The sequence below is a fragment of the Balaenoptera musculus genome, chromosome 8 (genome assembly GCF_009873245.2).
Source record: "Balaenoptera musculus isolate JJ_BM4_2016_0621 chromosome 8, mBalMus1.pri.v3, whole genome shotgun sequence".
NCBI classification, from domain to species: Eukaryota; Metazoa; Chordata; class Mammalia; order Artiodactyla; family Balaenopteridae; genus Balaenoptera; species Balaenoptera musculus.
Window position 1 is genome coordinate 31,807,353 of NC_045792.1, and position 27,556 is coordinate 31,834,908.

Consider the following 27,556-nt stretch of genomic DNA (forward strand, 5'->3'; position numbering starts at 1 on the left):
ACAAGTGTTTCAAAAGTATGCTACTTAGCAGAAGAGACACTTGATCTGCCCCTTCAAGTTAAAGACAATATTTTGGATAGAAAAACAGAAGTGATTCCCTTTTGCAAGAGAGCTTTGTGATGTAGAGAGCATTTTGAAAAACAGGTGTCTGTAGATGATTCTGTTATTTGGTTTTGTTGTGAAGGCATCATGAGTACATTATAGATAAAAAGTTTCATAAGTACATACACTTGGAAATAGAATTTTCTAACTTCTTAAAAAATATCTTCCAGGGTGTCAATGGTTATTATATTTAGTAGTAATAGTGGCATTTATATAACACTTATTACATACCAGGAGCTTGGCTAAATGTATTACTTGAAGCACAAGGTGGTTAACTCACTTGGACAGGCAAATAGTGAATAAATGGCAAAGCTGAGATTGGAACCCAGAGAACCTTCTCTCTTATCCATTACGTTTCTTCTTATCCATTATTTAGTGCCTCTTTGTCCTAATTATTTGTAACGAAAACTAATTTACATTAGGGAGGGTACAAATTTGCTAGCTGAATTTCAGGGGAAAAGAAACTTTGCATAATTGATAGGTAGAATTGAAAAATGAATATTTGACTAAATAACCTGTCCTGCAAACAGTCCATTCATGGTTTCTGGATGACTGTCTTCCACCTTCTCCTTCTTCTCAGCCTTCCAACACTCTCCCATCCTCACTTTCAGCTGATGACCTGGCTTCCTAACTTTCTAAGAAAACTTCCGGAAACTGCTACCATCCCATGTACTCCTGGTGGCATCTAACCCATAATTGACTTTTCCTCCTGTTACTAGGGATCTGCACTCCTCCCCAAGGCCAGCCTTCTGCCCTTGTGCATTAGGTCCAGTCTTCTCCTGTTGACTCAAGGACAGGCTCTAGCAATTTTTCTCCTCCCTGAATCATTTTTTCCCCTCCCTCATTGATCATTCTCATCAGCATGTAAACATGCTATTATTTCTCCCATCTTAAAATAAAATAAAACCAAAATCCTTCTGTTAATTTTCTCATCCTTCAGCTACCAACCATTTCTCTACTCCTTTTGCAGCCAAACTCCTCCAAAAATTTTTTTTCTCCCGTTCTCTCTTAAGCCTAATCCAGTCAGTCTTCTGTCTCTTACACTTACTTCACCAAGACTTCCCTTGTCAAGATTACCACATTGCAAAATCTGGTGGGCAATTCTTAGTCCCATCCTATTTGATCTATTGGTGGCATTTGACAGTTGATCGCTCCACTTTCCTGGAAATGCTTTCTTCACTTGGCTTTCAGGACACGACACTCTTGATTTTCCTCACTTGTTCCTGTTCAGTCTCCTCTTCTCCTTTAGCTTTTAACATTGGAGGGCCCAGTGCTCAGTATTTGGACCCCTTCCTTTCTGTTTTTATACTTACTTCCTCAGAGAGCTAATCTAGTCTCATGACTTTAGATAAATCATCCATATCCTGATCACACCCAAATTTTTATCTCTAGCCCAGACTTTTCTGCTGAACTCTAGACTCATATATCTGGCTGTCAACTTGATATCTTCACAGATGACTACTGAACATCTTGAACTATTCAGTCCAAAAGTTATCTCCTAATTTACTTTGGATTTTGTTTGGTAAACCAGTGTTCCTCCCATTTTGGTCTTCAAACCTTTCTGCCTGGGAACCAGTACCTGGGGTACTGGTTTAAAATGCAGATTTCTGAGCCTCAACCCAGATATGCTGAATCAAAATGTCTAGGAAAAGAACTCAGAAATCTGCATTTCAGTGACCTGCTCAGCTTTTTCTTATGCATAGTAAAGTACTGCTTTACTCAGAAGGGAAGCCAGAGTCTTTAATCTGGGAGGTAGCAAGATCAGCTTCGTTTTTGAGAAGGTAACTGTAGAAGCAATGGTGAAGATGGGCAAAAAGTTATGCCAGGAGGGCAGTTCTAAGACGATTTAAAATACTATTTGATCTAGATCAGGGGCCTTTACCTTTGCTGAGAAGCTACTTTTCATTCCCTGAAGCAGTGAAGTTAAAGTGTAGAGGGCAGATGGGCAGTTGCCCCTACCAAAAATATTCCCTTCTCCAGAAAGAATTCTAAAAAATGTGAGAGGAAAAGGAGGAAGTGTTACCAAGTCCAGGCTCGACCTGCTTACTGCACAACAGGCCAATAAATTGGGAGATGAGGTATTGAGGCAAGGAATAGCGACTTTATTTGGAAAGCCAGGTGTCTGAGAAGATGTCAGACTAGCGTCCTAGAGTACCATCTTATCGGGGTCACCATGCTAGTTTCTTTTATAGAACAGAGAGGGGGAGGAGGTGAGGAAGTAAAGTTAAAAAGGCCCCAAGTCTTGCAAAATATCTCCTGGTTTTGGCCAGCCTTGGGGAGGGCATGTGTTAATTTCTTATTTTCTGCAGCCATTCACAGGTGGGCAGGGTCAGGGTGTTTCCCTGTGAACTGAACAAAGGCACTTTAGTTTAACATTCAGGCAGAGGGGCAGGGTTCCCGGAGGCAGGCCATTATGTATGCCTATAGCTATAGACAGAACAAAAGCAATGGAAAGCAAAGGTCAAAGTAAAAGTAACAGATCCAACATGGAGTCAGACTTTGTTCTTCCCTGTTATAGAAGGGTGGAGACTCTTTTTGTGTCTTTATTCTATACCGGAAACAATAGTAGAAACATGGTACTGTTTTATTTCCTTTAATTCTCAGTCAGGAGTTGTTTGAGGAGTTACTGTTACCATCCCCACTCTGCTGATATGAGAATTGAGACAGGAAGGGAAGGTAACTTGCTAAGGTCACCCAGCCAGTTAGTGGTAGAGCTGGTTCTGCCAGACTCCAAAACCTAACCACACCATTCAGCACTATTTGAAGTAAGACACGATTAAGAGATTTATCATAAAACTCTTAACAATCTGGTAGTAGTACAGTCATATATTTGGGGGCCTAGACCTAAATAACGAGTAGGAAAATGCTAATTAATTGTCCATATAATTCTAGTTTTTTACAAAACCAATTTCAGGTGAGACTGGGGTGACTCAAGAGAATTATAACAGAATCTTAAGTCACTTGATATGCCTAAATAGAAATTTGAACAAAATAATGAAGTTGAACAATGATAAATTCAGGATTACTATACTCAAGAGAAAAAATAAACTATAAAAATATGAGGGAAAGAAGCATTTACATGTGTGTAAAGAGTCATAATCTTGCATCAGAGTGGTACAGTGATTTAAACAACCTTGTTGACATAGAGTTTTGTGATTTTTTCATATTTTTTATCAATATATAGATGTCTTAAACACCTCCTTTCTCAGTAGTATGTGAAATTTTCTTAAGGTCAAATAATTGTGTGGCTTTTTAAAATTTTGTATGTAATCCCTTACCGCCCCTAAATGCCTACAGGTTATCTAAATAGATAATTAAAAGTACCAGGTGTAACTAATTGGATGCTGCATACAATTTAGTCTTTTACAACTTTAAAGATACATGGATAATTAGGAGAGAGTTCAGAACAGATCTGGAGGCATCATTTTGTTTATAAAGAGAGCAGTAGAACTAGCCTCAGGAAGAATGGATGAGAAGCTGACACATAGTCAGAAAGAATTTAAATTTAAAAGTGATGAAGAGAAGAAAGAAGAGGAAACAATTTTGAATGGTAGCATTGAGGCCTTTAAAAAATTAAATATTGGAATGTCACTTGGTAAGATTCTATAAACTATTTAGTTCCTTTTTCAGATTATATCCAGAATCTGATCTCTTTTTATCACCACCTCCACTGACCACTTGGTTTCAAGCCACAATTGTTCTCCTTTGGATTTATTTCAACAGCCTCTTAACTGGTCTCATTTCTACTCTTGTCCTCGTAGAGTCTATATTCAACCTAGAAGCCAAAGTGATACTGTTAAAATTTAAGCCAGATCATGTAAGTCCTCTACTCAAAACTCTGCAATGGCACTATATTTCTTTCAGAGAAAAACCAAAGTTCTTACAGTGGTCTCCAAGGCTCTACAGGATCTGAGCCCCGTTGCACGCTGACCTTCCTCTCCACTACGATTCTCGCTGACTGGGGCAGCTCTAACCTTACTAATTTCTTCAGACAATCCAAGCCAACTCTCAGGATGTTGGCAATTGGCTCTTTCCATTCTAATTTTGTTTCTGGACACTCTGCACTCACCAACTCATTCTAACTTCCAGCTTCAGTGAATGTCCTGGAACAAACTTTGGTGACCTCCAGTCTCTCATTTAACAGTCACATTCCTCCACTAGAGCATTTCAAGTTGTTTAACACCTCTATTAGTAATACATAGATTTAATTTTAGGAAAAAGCTTATTTAAAATTGATTTGCTAAAAGAAACAGAAGAAAAATTTGGGTAATAATCTGCTTTCAGTTATTAAGACAAAAGATGACAGTGTCTGCAAAACAAGAATGAATTTCATAGGAAAGAACTAGATGAGATGAAAATGTAGCTGGATGAGATAAGAAAATGCCACAGTAGGATCCAAAAATGTAATAGCAGATTTAAACTCTGTATTGGAATCCATAAAGAGCAGAAAATAAAATCAGTTATGTAGAGTTCATATTTAAAGAGTTATTTCACAATGAAGGAAAAATGGCAAATTGGTGAAAATTTCAACCTGTGATTTATTGTTTTGACTATGTAGTACTCTGTGTGCTATTTTATCTAATTTAGCTCATTTGATCCATATAACAGCCTTTTATAGTGTTTATTTCCATTTTATAGGTGGGAAAATTAAGATAATTTTCTCAAGGTGTAGCTAGTGATGGAACTAGAATTTGAGTGGAAGTCTATTTGACTATAAGGCATATGGTCTTATCACTGTGTTGTTGAATAACAGATATGATGAATAGAGAGCAGATATCCAACCTATAAATAATCAGTGTTTCTGAAAAATAAACTAAAAAACAAGTTAAACAAAATTATTAACTGATTATGAAAAGTAGGCTCCTGGGATCTTATCATCATCACCTAGAAAAATGCCAAGACATGGAAGATATTCAATAAGTATTTGTTTACTGAACTATCATAATTACTATCTATTAAGCATTTATTCTATGTTTGTCATAGTGGTACGTGTTAACACGTTATTTTATTCAACTCTCAAATAGCCTTTTAACTATTATATTATAGATGTGGAAAATGAAGCACCAAGAAGTTAAATGATTTATTCAAGGATTTATAGTTAATAGGTGATAGAACTTGGATGACAGAAGTAGATTAAATAGTTAAATAAAAATTTTATTCTGTACATCAAAATAGCTCACTCTGCCCCAAACAGATATAATGTAAAAAGCTCTACCTTTGCATATATTGAACAAGTTTTTCATTTTACATAGAAAAAATACATGCTCCATGAGTTTAAACAAGAAAAAAAATAACTGGTTAACTACCAGGAAATAAAAATTGGGCTGACGTTAGACTTCCTGTTTGAAGCACTAAATTCTGGGATATTGCTATCAAGCTGAGTTGCTATTCTTGGGTGAAGACAACATACATTCTCACATATGTGAAATTGGATTCCTGGGATGCCCTCTGGTTCAGGATGAAGCTTAGCAACACTCTTGTTTAAGAGATGGGAGGTGCCTTTCTGTGGCCCTTGCTACATGCCAGGGTGATGTAACTCTCCAGAGCAGCCCTTGCAAGTGCCATGATCATGTCTGGTGCCCAGTACAGGTGTCTCTGTTCTCAAAGAACATATTCTGTTCCCTCTTTGTTCCCAGCCTGAGCCTCTTATATCTACTCTATCTTTAGGTATTTCCATGTATCTTACTAGCCATTTCCCCTTGGGAAATTTAAATACCTGTGTCATGTCTATTTTATTTATAAGGATTACATGAAATAAACCAGTTAAGTTCCTAGTATACTTACCCATAGTGTGGGTAGATAAAATGTTGTCTCCTTCCTTCTCCCCCTCCCCCCACACCTTTTTTCTTCACTTTACTCAAGAACCCTTGAATCTTACATTAAGATACTTTAAAACTTACTGGTTCATGATTGTCCAGCTTTTTTCACACTCTGCCAGATTTTCATTCTTCCCCCCTCTTTTCACTCTGGTTTTATATGACCAGCCCCTGTTTGGCTGATAGGAAAAACTGGTCCAAACCTTTATCTCATTCTGTATGTGTCTTCAGAATACTTTGCTTCTAGAAAATTCAAAACAATACTGGTAAATGAATATCTGTACTCAACTATTTGAAAGTAAGTTGCAGACGTAGTATTTCACCTCGCAACATTTCAAAAATGTGTTCCTAAGGACAATAACAATATAACCACAATATTATTATCACACCGGAAAGTTTAACATTGGTATAATAATTTTATCTAATATATAGCTAGTATTCAGATTTTCCCAATTGTTCCCAAACTGTCCCATATAGATTGTTTTTTCATGCAGGATCCAATCAAGAACTATGTATTTCATTTGGCTAACAAGTCTCTAAGTCTTTAATCTAAAAGGACCTTCCACCTTTTTTTTTCTCTTTCAGGACTTTAACATTTTTAAGGAGTCCAGGCCAGCTGTTGTAGAAATTCTCACAGTCTGGATTTGTCTGATGTTTTTCCCACATGATTAGATTCAGATTAAATATTTTGAGGAGAATCATACATAGGCCAGTGGTTCTCAAACACTCTGGTCTCATAATCTTTTTACATGCTTAAAAATTATGGAGAACCCAAAGAGTTTTTGTTATGTGGATTATATCTATCAATATTTGTCATATTAGAACTAAAACTGATAATTTTAAAAACATTTTTTAACTCACTTAAAAAATAGCAAACCCATGAGATGTTAATTTTCCAAACCAAAAAAATTTAATGACAACAGTGACATTATTTTACATTTTTAAAAGTCATTTTAATGTCTGCCTTAATAGAATGCAGCTGTGTCTCATACCTTCGTCTACATTTAATCTGTTGCAATATGTTGTTTTGGTTGAAGCATATAAAGAAAACATGGCATCACACAGATATGTAATGGGAAAATGGAGGAGTTTTTTAACTGTCTTTTCATACTTCTCAGGTGGTGGTCATTTCCTTAGAGATTGCGAAAGGGTTATATTCTACTTCTATTATTCCTTCTAATTTTATGAGCTATAAAATCATTTTATTCTTTCTCTCTTCCAAAAGGCAATTTGGTAATCTTAAAATTTATACTGGAAGACCTATTAGTTGCTTAATTATTTCTTTTTAATTATCAATTTTCAAAGTAATGAGTTTATGCCCTAGCAACCTCCAGTAGTTTCCAGTGAGTTCATTTTGTACTCATGGCTTTTTATATAGTCAATGTGCTTTAATCACTTAAACTATATATAGTCAGTGTGTTTTAATCACTTAAACTAAATTCTTTTTGATGTAGAAATTGTCTTATCTTTGGTCAATGTGGCTTTGACACATTTCATTAACTCTCAGTAACATGAAACTCTGTCACAACAAAGTATCCCAGTCCTGTATCAGCCACTTCTCCAAGGAGCCCTGGTTGCTTTCAGATGAAAATGATATTAGACTTGACGATCAGTCTGGATCCTAGTGCTTATTGCTGCCATGGTTGTTTTTGCTTCTGGGCATTTTCAATGGACAGACCTAGAAAATACATCTTTTTGAAAAAGCGGGGCAATCATGAGTTAACACCAAGATATCTCAAGCTTGGCACTGTTAGTATTTTGGCCCAGTTAATTCTTTATTGTGGGGATTGTCCTGTGCATTGTAGGATGTTTAACAACATCCCTGGCCTCTCCTCAGTAGCACCTAACCCCTCAGTTGTGTAAAACAAAAGTGTCCCCAGGCACTGTGAAATGTCCCAGAGTGGAGGTGGGGGATGGAGGCAAAATTGCCTCTGGTTGAGAACCACTGGTTTACACTTATATTACTAGCAACATTAAAATAGTTCCCTGATTGTTTTATACACACACACACCTACAGTTTTTTTCAAAATACCAATATTAGCATGACCTTTATTCTTCCATCCTCTGCATGAAATCTTAGTCCAATCATATAGTTTTTAATCAGAAGAACAATCTTATTTCAGGATCAAAATGTGCAGGCCAGCAATACAGTAAAAATTACAAACTCTCATCTAACTTAGGATTTCTCCTTTGCCCCAGCTCAGCACTGCTTGGGGCCTGGGGCCTGAAGCCTGCAGGGAAGAAAGAACAAGATCACTTCCTTCTCACCCTGCTCACACGAATTAAGACCAATTAGCAGCTGATTTTGACCTTTTCAGGGCTAAGGCATGGGAAGAGGGGTTGAAGGGAAAGGCACTGTTGTACACGGCAGGTACATACATGACTGTCACCGGAGTTCTCTGTGTTGGGTGGATGATTGTAGTTGACTCTTTCTCCGGCAAGATACTTTGGTAGGATTCTTGGGGATATTTCACTGGGAAGCCCCAACTGTAATCCTGCAATGCAGGTGATGCCTCTCTTCTTTTCTGGACTCCTTAGCCTCTGTACTTCCAGTGGTCAGCCTTATGCAGACTCCCTCTGTTGGACCACAATGCCTTCTAGGCTGTCCTCATACGTGGAACCATTTTAAAAAAGAAAGAAGGAAATTTTTTATTGACATAAATACCTTCAGAAGAGTGCTCAAATTAAAGATGTAGATCTTAATGAATTTTCACTAAGCAAACCATGGAACCCTTGTTACCATCACCCAGGTCAAAAAAATTTTCTAAATCATTAGCTTTCCAAAAGTCCCCTTGCACCCCTTCTAATCACTCCCAAAAAGTAACTACCATCCTGGCTTCTAACATCATAGATAGTTTTAACTGTTTTGGAACTTTATATTAATGGAGTCATACATTTTCCTGTGTCTAGTTCTTTCACGTAACATTATACTCATGGAGTCCATTCACATTTTTGCATGGGCTAGACATTCATTCTCATTACTGTATGATGCACTGAATGAATAAAATAGAGTTTGTTTATACATTATGCTGTAGATGATCATTTGGGTTGTTTTCAATTTGGGGCTATTTATGAACACTGTTTCTATAAATATTCTTGTACAATTTTTTTTTCATATGTGCATACCTATCCTTACAAGATAAGTTTTGTATGTGCCTCTCTGAGGATCCTGGTAATTTCACTGGTCCTGGACCAGTATTTGTTCCATGGCGCAGGTTTATACACCGTGTGGTAGTGAAAATCGTCTCCCGTAAAGACCAAGATATTTGTTTGTTTGTTTGTTGTTTTTAGTCGTGGATAATAACTCCTCTCCCAACTCAAAGTTTTGGACAGATTCCTGGCTTCGATGAAATATTCTTTAAAAAATATTTTAAAAATATTCTTGGTAGTGTTTTTGAGCACGATTTTCATGAATAAGACAGCCTTTTGAGAATCTCCATTTTGTGCAAACTTCAGTTCCTGCCCCTTTCTCCCATTAAGCCTGATGTCACATATCCCAAACCCTCGTGGGCTTCAAACCCCAGCTCTTGGCTCCTAGGTCCTATATCTGCATCTGAAATGGTTTTGCATTACTGCAAAGTTCACTCAAGTTTACCCCTCTGGCTTTCATATCTTTCTTTTTTCTGACTTATGAAATTCCCTTTCTTCCTTCCTTCCTTCCTCCCTCCCTCCCTCCCTTCCTTCCTTTCTTCCTTCCTTTGCTCTTCCTTGACTGCAATTTGACAACATGCTTCTACCATAGTTTATCCACTATTTGTGTATTTGTGGTGGAAAGAGTGTTCCCGTTTGCACTAGCTTATATTACCTCAAGCCCAAATTTTGGTGGATTATATCATACTTTTTCTTCTTTGCTCCTTTATCTGTTGAACATATACTCATTTCTCCTGTCATTTTGCTACATATTTCCCTCTCCTTTTCATAAAAAGCCATGAAAAATTGTGACTTTTCTCAAACTAAATTGAAATGTGTTCACTTGTGCTCAGAGAGGCAACACAAATACTATAGATTTCTTATTTTAAAGGTAAATCTCTTTCTAGCTTATAATAAAGAGATTCATTTCAATTAAAATGGAATTTTATTTGTCCTGTATCTAAAATTTTTGTACATCACTAGACAAATAAAATGATCATATTTTAATAGTGCTAATCACATTTTAATAGTGCTTTTATTTTCACAGAATATGATTTTTTAAATAATAGTAACACTTGGAGTTATATTAAAATGTTAAATATAGAGACCAATTAGAAACAGTATATACATATAACCATTCAATAATCCCTATTTTACATTGTTAAACATATGTTTTTCAGAGATAGTTTAAAATATTTATGTTTTTGTGAAGATAGATATTAAAAATAAGCTTGTTAAAGGCTCTACATGTAACTTATGGTTTACTGGTATAAAAAGGCAAGGAATTTACTGAAATAAAAGGCATTCTGTAATAAAAATAAAAGTTGAAAGGTGGTAAATAAAAATCTGGAGCAAGTAATTTTTATGACAATAAGTGAAATATTATTATAGACCTTATATTGTTGATTATAAATATATTTATGACTGTTGGTGAAATAATGCATATAATTAGGTTTACATGTATTTGACAAACATTTACGAAACTCTTACTAGACACAAGGATCTAAAGACCTAGTTTCTACTCTCACAGAGTGTAGGGGAAACAGGCACACAGCATTTATAAGAGGAAGATAATGGAATGTGCAGTTGCACAACAGAAGAAAATCCACACCTTTCTAGGATCAGTCAGTTAAGACCAGAATTGAAAGATGAGTAAGAGTTTGCCAAGCAGATAAATTTGGAAAAGGGAGGAGAGTCATAGAGACATTAGAGAGTTTGGGGAAATACAATGATATTGTACAATGTAGTACAACTGGAGCATAAAGAAAATAAGAGAGTAAGTAATTAAAAAGAAAAGACATAGTAGTTAGTACTCACCTTTCACTTTTCCCACCATAAAGGAGGTAAGAGGTTTTCCAAGGAGAAAGAAAAAATAGTGCTCTATTACAGACTTCAGGTAATAGTTCTCTGGTTTTCAACAGGGGCAAATGCTGTATATATTAAGAGGGAGATGTAGATAGTATCTCTTATTTGGGTAAACTCTCCTATTGTTGATCATTATGCCCCTTTTTCTGTTTGTGGTGACCCATAGCTTATAAATACTCCTGAATGTCTTGTAACTCCTGAGGGTGATGGTGTGGGTAGACAGCAAGGACATTAGAAAGTAGAATGCATAGAGTGGTTTAATAGAGTGACTTTTTATAGACTCATTGTATAGCGACAATGTTATGTTGGACTCTGGAGCAGCAGCAATATGCAATTTGAACCATCAATCTGTGACTTACGAGAAATCAGCAAGTGGATCTGGACGTGGATGTGTTTTTCGAAGCCAGGATATAAATTTGGGACTACTGTCTGAAGAAAAGTGGTAGCAACAGACATTATGTTGGATTTGCACCCACCAGAGTTTAGTATTTTGCAGACTTCTCAGATAATGTTGTAACAGAGCCAGTGCTTTTAGGTGTGAACTTTCTTCATCTGCATATATAGCCAGGTACTTGGTGGATTGACGCATGTGATGGAGTGGTCCTTTCTACATCCCTTGCCTTCTTGGTGGCTCTGAGTCCAGGCCAAGTGTTGTGGTAGGAGGCAGGCCTGGGCCCCATGCCAGCTTATTTTAGTCATCTCTAGTTGGGATTGGCTGGCTGCAACATTTCTTATGCCAAAAGATCTCTTAGAGAAGATTAACCTCTAACTATACCCCCTATATTTGCTTGCATGATGCTGTAGCTGCTTTGCAGTTTTGACAGCCCAAAATTAGTGTTAAACATAACCATAGCTTAGAGTGGACTGAGCTTCCAGATTTCGTTGTTATTCCATTCTTTATATGAATCTATGTTGATATGAGTCATGCCAATTCCTCAAGGTAGTGACTTCATGCTGGTAGCTTTAATTACCAGAGATATTCCTTCCCATCAAACATCAAATCTTGAAATGCTTATCATTTTTGCCCCAAGAGTTATAAGGATTGCATTCTATTTGGTAACTATAATTTCTTTATTTATACTTAAATATATATTTCAATTTATTTAGAACTTGTTATCAATCCTTTCACACCAGACTTCTTCTCTCATGCATTCTCTGTTGTAACTCATCTATTGTTGGCTAGGTTACATCTTTAGGAATCTCTTTAGGAAGAGTAGTATATCAGGGCCTTATTTCCTGATTTTACGCATATTTGAGAATGTCTTTCAATTGCCTTTAAAAGCGAATAACTTGGCTAGGTACAAAATTCTTGGGTCATATCTAGAACAGATCTACCTGTATTTGGCATTTAGGGATGTGATAATAATCATAATTGTAGTAGACAGTCATTAAGTACTTGCTATATACCAGACTATTCTAAGCTCTTACATGAGCTCATTCAGTCCTTAAATGTGGCCCAAGTTACTAACATTATCTTCCTTTCACTTGCCATAGGTCACCCAGCTAATAAGTAGTGAGGTTGAATTTCGAACTTAAGCAGTATTGCTCCAAAGTTCATACCCTTAACTTCCTATACAACCTCTTGGGTTAATTAAGCTAAAATGTCTAGTTGTGTGACCTTAAGCATGTTACTTAACTTATCTGTGCCTCAGTTAATTTTATAAAATGGGAGTAATAATACCTCCCAAGGTTGCTGTGATGATTAAATGAGTTAATATATGCAAATAGCTTGTAACAGTGCCTAGCACATAGTAAGTGCTTAGTAATTGTCTGTTGTTGTTGTTATTATTATCTTACAGATTGTAGGTTTCATATATGAGCTTTGAACAAACAATCTGACTTCAGTAACTGCTCTTCAGCACTGCAGTATCAGCAGTTAAGATGGAATTTCAATTAAGTGGGGAAAAGGGATTATTCAAAAAACAGTGTTGGGACATACTCAATAAACACTCAATAAATATTTGTTGAATTAATGAGGATTTTGTAAAAGTGTATATATATTTACTTAACAAATGTTAGCAAATAGATGTTAAATACCTTCTAGGTCTGTATAGACAGACTGGAAGAAAACACGAAAATGAAAATAGTTGCATGATAATGGGATTGTAGATGATTTTCTGTTTTGAATTTCCTTAATTTGTTACAAAATTTCTCTGATGATACAATTTATGAAATGAACGATTTGACCAGATAATCACTGAATTCTTTTTCATATATTTTAAGTTTGAGGTACCTACAGAGAGGTAGTTGGAAGGTCAGAGCTCAGGATGAGATTTTGGAGCCATGCAGAGATGATGAGACTCCCCACCTAATGTGTACAGTGGAATACAACGTATAAGGAATAGGCAAAGGAAGAGGGATCGGCAGTGGGAACTTAAACTGAACTGTTGGAAAGAAGATGAAAAGTCAGAAGAGACATGCTTCAAATAAAATGGGGGACAGGTGTGGAGAGAAATCACCCACGGCAAATTGTACAGAAAGTCAAGGAAGAATTCACTGTATTTAAGAATGAAGAAAGCTTTGACAACGTTACTCCACTTTATAAGAACAGTGAACGTATAAGCCAAATTACAGTATGCTGAGGAGTAAAGGAAATTGAATGAAGACTGCAAATATAGATGACTTTTTCAGCAACTTAGATGACAAAGAAAGGGATGAAGTCAAGGAGACTTTAGAGTGAGACAGTTTTTTTTTTCCTTGATGCTGGAATTTTTGAAATGGAAAAACTTGAGGAGAAAGGAGGACATCATTGGAGGGGGAGAGAATAAAGATTTTAGGAGAGAAAGGGGGAAGTGGATGATGAAGATTTGAAAGCAGGTAGGAAGGAATGGTTTCAGGAACAGACTGAGTGCCCTCTAATGGGGACTCTTTCTCTGAAACACTGAAAGGGGTGCTGTTGTAAATCATTTAAGAAACAGAAATGAGAAAACTCAGCAGCATTGCAGCTGCTTATGGTTCAGGATTTTTTTCTGGATATTCACGACAGAGGAGCAGAGAGTAGAACAGCCTCCCTTCAAACAACAATTACATCTCTGACACTGTTTGTTTAAGTTTGTTCTCTGAATAGCACGGAAAATCTTGCTTTCTATTGTCTGTTCTCTCTTCTTGTGAGAAATCAGTGTAGAGTCTAGATAAATGATGATAGATCAATAGGTAAATAGATAGATAAACTTACACACACTTTTACTTCCACACCCACTCCTGCAGCCTGCAAATATAACTTGTGGAAAAAAATTAAACCATAGTTAGATCGGAAAGTAGCATGCAGTACATTCTGCTCATCTAGTGGGCATGGATGTGAAGCTTCATAACTGCCCTTTATTAGGAGGAAAGCTCAATGCCCAGGACTCCTAAACAAGAGAATGAACACTAGTATGTGAGAGTACATGAATATAAGTTTGTGGAGGAATACATTTTTAAGAAAAGTCTGTCTGTTCTTATCCAAAAATGCCCCAGGTCAAGAACCATTTTGTTATTAGCTATCTCATAGACATGGCCTTTTTGCCATTCGCCATTGGAGCATAACCTTTTCCCTGCTCAGTTAAGCACACATTTAAGGTACCTCTGTGTTCCTGTACTACAAACTTTGGCCAAAAGAGTGGATCTGATTTTAATGTCGACTAATATAAAATACTATAGGAAAATTCCATAATTTTTTAAATTATTTTTTATTTTTAAGTATGCTGATGATGTTAAAAGTCTCACAGTCTGTTTCATAGGAATTTATTGGAAAATAAGAAGTGCCAAAGCAGTAAATTTTCTAGTTAATAAATATTTACATGTTTAAGCTGAAAAATTTTTTTCATTTTTGTTTAATCTAAGTAAGTTAGATTGCTCCATGCCTTATTAAATATAACATATTTTTGGTTTAAATAATCATCATCGTTGAATATTAAGTTCTTATTCCAGACTTTTTGAAGGGTATAAGTGGTTTCCCCTACACAAAATGACCCCAGGATCACGTTTTACCCTTATTTTTTTGGAATTCTTCTGTCCTCTTCTTAATTGAATTCTCATTGTTTTAAATTTTTCTCCCTTTGTCATTATTTCTATTATCCTGTTTTCTAATTTGTAGCCAAAATAAACCAGACAATAAAGTCAGTACAGTTAATGACATTTTTTTTACATGCTCTTCAAATTCATGAGATCCTTTAAGAGTGAGCTAGCTCCAGGATTTTAAGAATTAAACACATATGTTTTATAAAAAGCCTATTACAGAGACTTCTTTAATTGTCTGTGTCTGTTTTCTTGAAGGTTTATATGTCAAAAAGAAAAGATTTTACTAGAACTTGCCTATCTTAACACACTAATGCTTATCAGCCACATATAGCTAATCTTTAAATAACAATGATCTAAGAGCATTCTGATGCTGATGCCATTAGTAAGATGCACAGAATTTTTTTACAAAATATTTTTAAAGGAGTCCTAGAATTGGTTTCTAAGCTGTATTTCCCCTCATTTAGGCTCCTGAAGCCATGGGTAAAGTATTGAGCAAGTTTGGAGCATTACCAGCATTCAGCTATGCAAGCAAGAGGCTGGCTGAGACAGTCATGCACTTGCTAATGTGCACCTCTCCTCTTTTTCAGTTGTCACTGCATAAACTTTCCAGTGGTCTTTAGATATTATAAAAATAATTTTTACTTTTTTGTTTTTTAGGGCAGCATAACTACTTATGTGCTGGAAGAAACGACTGCATTGTTGATAAAATCCGCAGAAAAAACTGCCCAGCATGTCGCCTTAGAAAGTGCTGTCAGGCTGGCATGGTTCTTGGAGGTAATGATGATGTTTTCATCAATAACATACTGTCTGATATTTACATTATAAGATGGTGGGTCAGAAAATCCTAGTTTTCTTATTTCTGTCTTGATTATTGGTGTCTGGATGAAGCAATCAATACCATCTCATTAATGCTGTGGATTTCCAGCATGTTGAAGTTTGTTACAAAGAAGTAGTAAACCGCCATTTGTCTATATTGCCTATAAGAAGATGTTATGGGATGTTCACCAACCTCTCATTAAGTGACATGGTTGGAGTTTAGGCTCTGCTACTCACTGCCTTTGCGGTCTTGAGTAAGTCACCAACCCTTTCTGAGCATCAGTCTCTTTGTCTATAAAATGAGAACAATGAAGTCCCTTCCAGCTCAAAAACTGACTCCATGAATTGGTTAAGTACATTAATCTCCATCCCTTCCTCTCTCTATCAACCCCTCCCTTTCTATTTCCCTCCCCCATTCTCTTTAAGTAACTAGATATTGCACACTCACACTTACCGGGTACTATTTTAAGTTCTGGCAGTGTTAGCAGCAAACAAAATGGACCAAATCCCTGTCTTCATGGAGCTTACACTCTGGGGGGAGGAGCAATAAATATATATGTCAAATGATGATAAGTGCTGTGGAATGTATTAAGCAGGGTCAGTTAATGGGGAGTATCAGGGAGGAGAATCACTCCTGAGCCGTTTACTCTGATTAATATTTTCATTTTATTTAGTCATTTCCTAAAGCAATAATGCCTCTGAAATCCTGAGTTGGATGTTGTAGTTATAATTTTCCTAACACAGGTTTTAAAAATTCATAACTATTTAAATATATATTCAGTATACCACCTAACACAGATCATGTACTGTAAATGGTATGTGTTACCTTCTGAGAAGGAATGTATGAGACCAATATGTTTTGAATGCCCACTGTGTTAAGCACCCTGCTTAGTTCTGTCTTTGCTGCCTGTGAACACGATACAGTCTAATCAGTAATAAAATAATTATTAAACAGAACAGTAGGTGATTTAAGAGAAGTTCCAAACATGACTATGCAAGTAGAGCAAAAGAATGAATTAATTCTATCTGAGGGAGTTGGCAAAAGCTTCAGAGAGGAGGCTTTCAAAGAGTGAATAGAAACTTTATAAGTGGAAAAGGAGAAAGGTATTTACATGAAAACGATGCATTCCAGTGATGATTTTTCTGGAAGTCACCTGTTTACTGGGAACAGCAAGAAATGAAGCTTGAAAGCTATCTTGGGCAGCTGGATCTGAGTTTGAACTCTATTCTGTATGCAGTGGAACCAGTGATCTTTCTAATAAGCCGTCTGTGGACCATCCATGGGATAAAGCCCAGATTTCTAAATGCAGCACATGGGCCCTTTCATCACCTAGCAACTGCTCTCTCTTTTTCTAAGCCCTACTCCACCAATCCTTGGGGAACCCGACACTCCAGTCCACCAACTTTCACCAGTCTGCACACATTTGACTTTTTCCTGCACCATTCGCCTTTCACTCCTTGTGAACTGTTACATATCCTTCATATTAAGTTCAAGTGTCACAATTTTTGAAATCTTCCCATCACCCCAGTCAGTGCAGGGGCAGGGGTTTTGTGGGGACACAGTTCAAAGTAGTGCTTTTCATATCTGGGGAGGCTGAAAGCCCTTGAGCCAGCCTGGATTGGACCTTGCCCTGATTGTACTTACTTCAGCATTCCTACCCTTGCAATGTAAGGTTGACCAAAGTGGAAGTCATGAGACCCAGCCACCCTACCCCAGCCCACATGAGGCACCAAGAATTCACTGTCTTCCCATAGCTTCTTGTATACCCTTGTTATAGTACTCACCTCATTGCTTTATAACTGTTTACTGGTATCCCATTCAAGGATTTTCTCCTAATCCAAGATTGAGTTGTTTGCAAGCAGGAATTTCATTTTGGTGTTTTACCACCAAAGTACTTTTACTGTACTGTTTAAGAAGTGCTCACTAAAGATTTGTGACTATTATTTTGAAGTCATTTGAAGTACAGGTATCTATACATTCTTGAACATGAAGTCCAACTGTAGTCATTTCCAGGACACAAGAAAGAGTGTTTGGAAGAGGCAAAGGGGATATGGTCTAATGTAGTGTTTTTCACTTTGAGGAAGGGTGCTAGCCCTTGAAGCAGTCTTCCATTCTGTGATTGCATTTATTTTAATGGTCTTACTATTATAATGGAAAAGTGATTTAAGATGGACCAAAGTAAAAATGATGAGACACCCAGCCACTGAGAAACTTGGGTTTGTTCAGAAGAGAAACTTGGGTTCTAGCCATCAACAAGACAGATGCTCAGTAAGAAATAGAGTAACAAGGAGAAGAGAACTTCAGAGAAGACTCAGAACTGGGATGAAAGGGGAGGATGTCCATTCCAGGGACATAGTCTAAAGTAGCATCAGAGCAGGGTCAGCAGCAAGACCACAGAGCTGTTGTAATTGACTTCAGCCCCAGCCTCAGAGATTAGAAAGAGAAATAGGCAGAAATATGAGCATATTGTCCTTAATTTTCTTGTGTTCCCATCACGTTCGCAAGGTTCTCTTACTATCCTGTGTCTCAGTTCTCCTGAAATCTTATGGATTTTTGTCCCCTTGCATAATTTATTTCAATCAGTAAACTACCTTTTATTGCTGGTGACCATAAAATTTATCATTCAAATCAGGATACAGCTGAGAATAAAATGGAGCATAGGAATAATTAAACTGGTATAACAGATGTAAACTGACACTGTCCCAGGCTATCTGGACCACAGGGCAAGTCCCCCATTTTTCCAATTAGAAGATGCAGATGTGTCCTGACCAAAATGAATACGTAAACTTCTGGGAATGTAGCTGAAATAATCAAGTGTTTACTTATATAATATTTCATTTATTATTCTAGTTAAACACAAATATTTAAATTACATACAAAAATCTATTGATTTAGAGGTATTGCTTTACTACTCTCACATTTTATAAACAATTTTATTCCAACTAATTTCACAAACCTTTGGCAGCAGGACCTTTGCTCCAGTAGAGGCATTTTTTAAGTCAGCTAATCATTTTCCAGAGTTCATCAGCATTTTATCTAAAATGTTTGATATGTAGCACTTCTTGAATTCATATACAGTAATAATAATATAATTGGAAATCTATCCTAAGACAAAAATACCTATTCATATAACAGTTTTAATGATTGTCCTGTAAGAGATTTTTTTTAGTGACTCCCCATAAAATAAACACTTGCTGTATTATTTAATTGTGGAATATATCAAGCCTACCAAAATATTAAATGAATAAACACCTATGTGTCCATCACTCAGTTTTTAATATCAGATCATTTTTCATATTTTCTTCATTTTTGTTGTATTTTATAAGGAATAAGACATTACAGGCATTTTGAAACTTCTGATTTGTCCTTCCCTAAACCCATTAAGTTCATTTCTTATTCACAGATAACCAATATGCTGAATTATTGCTCAACGTGTTCATACTCATAATTCTTGTATATGAATTCTTGAGTAATACAGTACAGTATTGAATATTTCTAAACTTTATATACATGGCATTACACTGTACATGTACTTCTTCAATTTGCTTTTTCACTCCATGTTGTGTTTTTGAGATTTGTTCATATTTGTACATGTAGCTAGGGTTACATTTTAACTTCTCTATGATACTTCATTTTACAAACATTCCATGGTGCTTTTCACTTTCTTCTGTTAATGGATATTTATTTCTAATTTTTCATAATTATAAAATATGCAGCAATAAACATTCTTGTACCTGTATCTTTATGCATATATTTGAGAAGTTCTCTAGGCTGTATATCTAGAAAGGAATTAAGTCTGGTTCACTAAGATATTATGTACCTTCAAACTTACTAAATGTTACCTAATCACCAAATTACCCTCTAGAGTCTTTGCTTCCACCAATGTTTGAGAGTTCTTGTTATTATGCATCCTTACCTGTACTTGGTATTTTCAGACTTTAAAATTTTTCTAATTCGATGGTCATAAAATTGGTATCCAATTTCAGTTTAATTTTTGTGTCCTGGATTAGTGGTGAAGGCAAATATTGCTATCTTTATTGGCCATTTATATTTCCTGTTCCATGAATTAGCTGTTCATATTTATTGGCCATTTTTCAACTGGATTGTTTGTCTTTTTTCTTATTGATCCATACAACTTACCTCTATACTCTCTACTAGTCCTTTGCAATCTACGTCTTAAATTTTTGCCTTATTTATGATGTCTTTTTTCTAATTTTTATATAATCACGTGTCAGTATTCTCCCTTTATATCTCTTAACCCTGAAATCGTACAGATAATCTACTAAAAATCATCTAAATTCTTATAAGTCTGTTTTTCACACTCATGTCCTTAACCTACCTACAAGTATCTTCTTAGGTAGGGAGGCAAGAATAAAACCTTATTTTCTATATGGATAACCAGGTGCCAGAGCACAATTATTGACACATGGTCTTCAATATGTTTTTGATAGTGTACTCCTGTAGAAGTAAAAATGTTCTCAGCCTTCACCCCCAACTCAGGTCTATTTATAAGTAAATTATACATATGTGCTACTATCAAATTATATTATATATTAGTGGTGCTTAATTTCTTTTTATTTCCTTACTAAAAATATAAAAAGTAATTGTAATATTTTTCTGACAGTACTCCAATTACAAATTCCACTGGAATTTTTAATCCATTTCCGTTATATATCTAATTTCCATATGTCTTTGCTTTTCTTCCTGGCTTCCCTGTTCTGTTCCATTGTATATACCTGCACCACTACCACACACTCTGAAATATTACAGGTATCAAGCTACATATTGATACCTGGTAGAATAAGTCTCCTTAAGTTACACTTCTTCCAAATTGTTGGCTTTTTTTGGCCCTCTAAATTGGTCTTTTAAAGTGATGCTTAAAAGGTTTATTCATAATGGTATCTAACACTTAAAACCATGAGTTCTTACCCCTGGGAATTAGCTATATATCAAAACTCTTTGCCTCTTTTTTTTCCATCAGATAATCTTTACAATCCTGTGGTCAGCATCACACACTGAGAAATAGCATAGTGGTGCGTTTAATTATTTCATAAGTAGGTTTGCACAGAGGTTTATTAGAAAGAAGCTGGCAGCACACCCTGATATGTTGCAGTCCAGATGTTCTTCCTGGGATAGTCAGTGGTAAGAGTTTGGAAGTCAGTAACCCAACTCATGGAAACCAGGAAGAAGGTAGTCAATTTATTGGATTAGATTCTAATTGCTAGTCCTGTAATAAGTTTCTGGAGTAAGGGGGAGTGTACTTGTGGTCTACTGAGAATTACAACTTATTTTAAAAGACGATAAGAGTTGCTTAAGGTTCAATTCTTCAATAATTAGAAGAGTTTCACCGAAGTAATAATTGCCTATACACTACTGAAAGTAGAGCCCATGTTCTCTTCCTCCCTTGTTTCCTTCCATCTTTCCTTCTTTTTTCTTTCCTTCTTCATGTTTGTCACTTTTCTTAGGTTTCTCATTTCTAATAGAGTCCATTTGAATAAAAAAAGATGAAACAGAAGAGAACATTGACTATTGTAAATAATGCTGCAATGAACATAGGAGTGCATATATCTTTTCGAGTAAGTATTTTTATTTTCTTCAGGTAAATACCCAGAAGTGGCATTGCTGGATAATATGGTAGTTCTACTTTAGTTTATTTGAACACCTTCATACTGTTTTCCACAGTGGCTGCACCAATTTACATTCCCACCAACAGTGCATGAAGGTTCCCTTTTCTCCATATCCTTACCAACACTTGTTATTTCTTGTCTTTTTGATGATAGCCGTCCTGACAGGTGCGAGGAGATATCTCATTGCGGTTTTGATTTTCATTTCTCTGATATTAGTGATGTTGAGTACCTTTTCATGGCCATCTGTATGTCTTCTTTGGAAAAATGCCTATTCAGATCCTCTACCTATTTTTTAATTGGATACATGATTTGCAAATATTTTCTCCCATTCAGGCAGTTGCCTTTTCATTGCAACATTATTTACAATAGCTACAACATGGAAACAACCTAAAGTGTCCACTGGTGGGTGAATGGATAAAGAATATGTGGTGTATATTATATATATACAATGGAACATTATTCAACAATAAAAAAGTGGAATCTTACCATTTTTGGCAACATGGATGGGATGGGACTTAAGGGCATTATTCTAAGTGAAATAAGTCAGACAGAGAAAGACAAATACTGTATAATCTCACTTATATGTGGACCCTAAAAAAAAATGAGCTCAAAGGTACAGAGGACAAATTGTTTGATGCCAGAGGCAGGGGATGGGGGAGGGTGAAATGAATGAAAATGGCCAAAAGGTACAAACTTCCAGTTATGAAATAAATAAGTTATGGATATGTAATGTACAGCTTGGTGACTATAGCTAATAATACTGTATTGTATATTTGAAAGATTCTAAGAGAATAGATCTTAAAAGTTCTCATCACAAAAAAAAATAGTTCCACAAATAATGAATCATCATGTGGTACGTCTAAAACTAATGTAATGTTATATGTCTATTTTATCTCATTAAAAAAAGAGAGAGAACATTGAAAAACTTTTAAAAGAGTTAATAATCTTATGGTAGAATATCAGAGATCAGAAATATTAATGTTTTTGACATGTCATGACATAGATTTGCAGATCGTTCTTATTTGCTTCAGCAGCTATGTTCTGATTATGAGAAATATGTTTGAGTTATTTGGTTCTGTTAGTTGCGTATGATTCTTGTTTTTAATGACTCACTTCCCTTACCTTCACCAGGTCACAGTGAACTTTTGCATTTTGTTCATTGCTGTACAGTACTGAGTAGGAAAGATAGTTCACTCTAAAGGATGGTAATATATCTTCTAATTTAGGTGTTCTGCTTCTAACTTATTTCCTTTAGAAAACATTTTGTGTAATGACTCAGAAAAATGTTTTTCTGGAATGAATACAGCTCTGTATTTTGCATTTGTGGTAAAAATGCTAAACTATTATAAAATAATTAGCTCTTTCAAAACTAAGTAGCTTTCTACATAAAGCAGTGATTAAATGCATAGTTATATTTGCTGATTTTTTTTAAAGCTGGAGACTATTTTTATAGGTTTGTTTTTGTTTTGTTTTGTTTTGTTTTGTTGGTAGAGAGTCTTATCCTCAAATTTTAAAAGGTTATGTTAGAAAGCAGTTTCTCTCTTACCTCCTCCTACACCTAGATTGACCTCATTCTCTGGGCAAAGATAATGACTTTCTGGGCTGCAGAGTACAGGTTGTGTGGTAAAGTTGGGTTTCTTTTCTTTTTCTTTTTCCTCCTCCTACACTTGAAGCCAACAAAGTCTCAATTTCTTTTCTGAAGAATTCCAAAATTCTTGAATTTGGGACACTTAACACCACCTTTTCTGGCAGTATAGGTGCCTACTCTCTGCCTTTAATTACTATAAAAAATGAAATCTGCCTTCTCTAATGAAGGAATTGCTGTGGGTGATGCCTGCCACCTATCTCTTTAGAACTCTCCTTGTCTTCCTCTTATGAGCACCTCCTTTTCCACCCAACCCCTCGTGTTTGCATCAGCACCCGCCAGAGACAGTATCTCTCACACTGCTCCCCCACTTTACTGCATTGAAATCTGCAGCTAAATAATGTATTTTGGTCACTGTCTGATTGTTCACCCTAAACGCCATCCCATACGCACTTGATAAGGATATTCCTTAGAGTATTTATTCTCACTTCTTTGCTTAAAGTTTTATGGGAGTTTTCAGAGACTACTTTTATGGCTGCCAGCCTGAACTGTTCAATTGTATCTATCAGTATCTACTATTCTCTAGACACAGAAAAAGTCAGGATTGAAGGGTACAAAGATTCCCTTCCATTTGCAGTCTGATTTGTTTGAAAGATGGAGGTGTTTACTCTTTTAAAAACAAGTCTAATATATTTATTGGCAAGTACCTATTTTAAATTTATAGCTCCTATTCTCTAGTAGTTTTTGAAGTATTTTGATATGGGAACTAGAATTAGGTTCTGAAAAAGGGAAAGCAAGCTAAGTCAGTGCTGTAAGGGGTTGTGAGAGCATAGTCCCAGTGAACTGATATCAGCAACATCATCCTTTTGCTAATCCAAAGTAACAACATGTATCTAGACATAACCTAATGTTGGGATAGTTGCCTGTAAATTCACCCTAACTACAGTGATGCTTATTATGATTCTCATAATGTCAAAGGATTTGCACTATTACTTAATTGTCTGCTGAGCTTTACCCTCTATTTCCCCATTTGATTCTCAGAAATCTTTCTGGCTGCCATAAAACTTACACTTCAGTATCCAACATAATATTCTTCTTTTGCTTCTCTGCAACAGGTCCAGCATTATCTCATGAGCACTTTATGTCTCCATTCAATAGAAAATATTTTTGCCAGAAATAAAAAAAATAGCAGAAAGAGAGGCCATGGCAAAGTAAACAGCACTCATTTCAGAACATGATCTAGAAATAATACTCATTATTATTTTATTCAGTCTAATAGATTTACGTACATGTTTAACTATTTGCTTGATTTTTTTTCCTAGCTCAGTGCTTCATTCAGTTTCTTTATTTTTGAAATAAACTTTTTATTTCTTCTGTGGGAATTTGTTAAAGTCATTTTTTCCACAGAAAATATCTTTATTTCAGTTTTATTTTTGAGTAATAATTTTGCTGGTTATAAAATTTGGGGTTGACTTTTTTTTCCCTCTACACCTTAACAGTGTCAGTCTACTGTCTTCCAGCTTGTATCATTTTTCCGAGAATTCTCCTGTATATCTAATATTTGTTTCTTTGAGGTAATATTTTCTCTGTATTTGTAGAAAATGTTTTTTATACTTGGTTCTTCAATTTCACTGTAACATAACTAGTTATAAATTTAGTTTTATTTGTTCTACTTGGAAATCATTGCGATTTCTAAATCTGAGAATTAATGTCTTTTATAAATTCTGGGAGCATCAAAACCATCCCAGTATTCTTCAAATATTGCTTCCCTCCTCATTGCCTCTTCCTCCCTCCAGACCACCTGTTAGACATATATTAGACTAGTGCATTTATCTTCCATATCTCTTTATCCTTTCTAACATTTCCTGTATCATTATCTTTTTATGCTATATTCTGTGTAATTTTCATCAGTTCTGTCTTCCAGTTCACCATTCTTTCATTTTAGTGATGGTAGTTTTTTTAAACATTCTACTTGGTTCTTTTATAAATTTGTCTATTTCTTTTTACTAGCTTTTCCATTTCTTGTGTTTTCATCCCTTATCATATATCTTTAATAATTATAAAATACCTATTGCAAATATTTGTATTCAATAATTTCAAGGTCTCATAACTCATGATCTGGTTATGCCATTCTGGTGTGGTGGTTTAAAAATATCTCTGATCATTTATAGGGTTTCCCAATGATTCTGGTGTAAATACTCGCCTATGGTAAATTTCAGGCTGCCAATGGTTTAAACAACTGACTCTCAAAATTCCTGAACACTTAACAATAAGTTTTCACAAGCCAGTATGAGTCAAATCCAGAACACTATTCATTCTTTCTGCTACTTCTCACTCATTGTGTCCTTTGTGATTTTAATGTGGTTATAAACTCATGTTTGGCAGAGTTTAATTTTTTGTAAAAGCCTGTGTGGCCTTAATTGAGGGAGTTTCTCTCCAGAGAGAATTTTCATTTTATTCTTCCAGTTACCGTAGGGATTTCATCAGCGAAGGACCACTTTTCATATTCACTTTTTGCCTCTAGTATTCCCATACCTTGCAGGTAGAATAATTTCAAGCTGCATATCTGGGTGAGGGAAGCCTATGATTAAAAATGATCAAAGGAGAATTTTTTCACATACTGAGCCAAGGATGAAACAGACATGCTTCCTTTTCATGTCCCTTTGTCAGTGGATAAAGATATTCTTCATTTTGGACTCCTTGATGTTTTGCTGATTTTTTGAGGAGCTTAGATATGCATTTAAAATAATGTTGGTTATGTTTTATCCATCATTTTTAGGTGTTCTGGAGAATATTTATGTTATTTAATTTTCTACATTTCCAATAAGAGAAGTTTATATAAAATTTTATGCCAATTCTAATCAAATACATTAACTCCACCTTAAAATTTTTAATTTTATCAACAGTTAGAAAAGGATTTTCAAAACACCTCTAAGAGATAGTATAGCATTGTAACGAAGAGTAAGAGTATAGAGTCAGAACAAGTGGGGTTTGATTTTAACTTCCCCACTAATAGCTGCTGGACCTCAGGCACAGACATCTCTTTATACATCTTTATTTTCTTTTCTAGTATGACCACATAATGAGAGTTATTATGAGGGTACATAAAATGATACATCTAAAGCATACAGCACAGTGGCTGGCATATAAAGATTTCTTAGTGGTAGCTTAAAATACCCTTTATTCATAACATCATTTAATACAAATTCTATCATCGGCAGACTAAAGGTTTAACTAATGCAAAACAGATTCTTGTATCTTCTAAAAGTGTTTCATTATTTATTTGCAAGAAGCATTGAAAAATCAGTGCGGGTATCTTGGAATTGAAATTAATTTACACAGTCATAGCTACTAGAGGTATTTAGTTAACATAATAGTTATTAAATAGTTATTGTATATACTTATGTTCTCAAACCATGTTTCCCATGGGAACATAATCTGAAAGAAATGGTATATGTTTTCACATGGGAGAAAAATTTTCTGAATGATTGAAAATATTCATTAATTGAAGATTTTTTGTTTTTGTTTTTTTCCTTTAGAGGAGAATGTTCTATTTATTTTGATTTTTAGAAGTGCTTTGATAAGCTGCTTGGGATAGGGCTGTGACCCCAGGAGCATGCTGGGTTACAAAAGATATTTGCTGATTTTATCCATCAAAGGCAAAGAGGAGAATTTGTGTGGCTTAAGATGAAGAGAAGGAGGTAGGAAAAGTGAGGTGAAAAAGGGAGGTGAAAGTGAGATGCTTACTGTGTGTACTACTTCCCTTGGCCTCCCAAATCTTCATTAAAATCCTATTAAAGCATGGGAAATGTGTATATGGCCCTTCCTCCTCAAATCTGTGTATAATGTCTTTGTCTTTTTTTATTGAAGTGTAGTTGATTTACAATATCGTGTTAGTTTCAGGTGATATAGCAAAGTGATTCAGTTATATGTATTTTTTCAGATTATCTTCCATTATAGGTTATTACAAGATGATGAATATAGTTCCCTGTGCTACACAGTAAATCCTTGTTGCTTATTTATTTTATGTACAGTAGTTTGTGTCTGTTAATCTCATACTCCTAATTTATCCCTCTCTCCCTCTCTTTCCCCTTTGATAACCATAAGTTTGTTTTCTGTGCCTGTAAGTCTGTTTCTGTTTTGTATTTAGATTCATTTGTATTATTTTTTAGATTCCACATTTAAGTGATATCATATAACATTTGTCTTTCTCCGACATACTTCAATTAGTATGATATTCTCTAGGTCCATCCACATTGCTGCAAATGGCAATATTTCATTCTTTTTAGGGCTGAGTAGTATTCCATTGTGTATATATATATATATATATATATATATATATACCACATCTTCTTTATCCATTCATCTGTTGAAGGACATTTAGTCTGCTTCCATGTTTTGGCTGTTGTAAATAGTGCTGCTATGAACATTGGGGTGCATGGATTTTTTTCAAATTAGAGTTTTTATCTTCTGACAAGAGCTTAATATCCAAAATATACAAGCAGCTCATATAACTCAATAGCAAAAAAGAACAGTCCAATCAAAAAATGGGCAGAAGACCTAAATAGACATTTCTCCATGATGGCCAACAAGCACATAAAAAGATGCTCAGCGT

General features: G+C 35.4%; 1 protein-coding gene across 2 annotated transcripts in view; it reads left to right on the plus strand.

Annotated features, from left to right (window-relative positions):
* The window catches only part of PGR (progesterone receptor), a 100,991-nt gene that overhangs the window by 21,379 nt on the left and 52,056 nt on the right, over positions 1-27,556 (plus strand). For both annotated transcript variants that reach the window (XM_036859120.1, XM_036859122.1), the window contains exon 3: positions 15,570-15,686. In XM_036859120.1, coding sequence (XP_036715015.1) covers positions 15,570-15,686 — 117 coding nt within the window. The remainder of the gene's footprint in view (positions 1-15,569; positions 15,687-27,556) is intronic.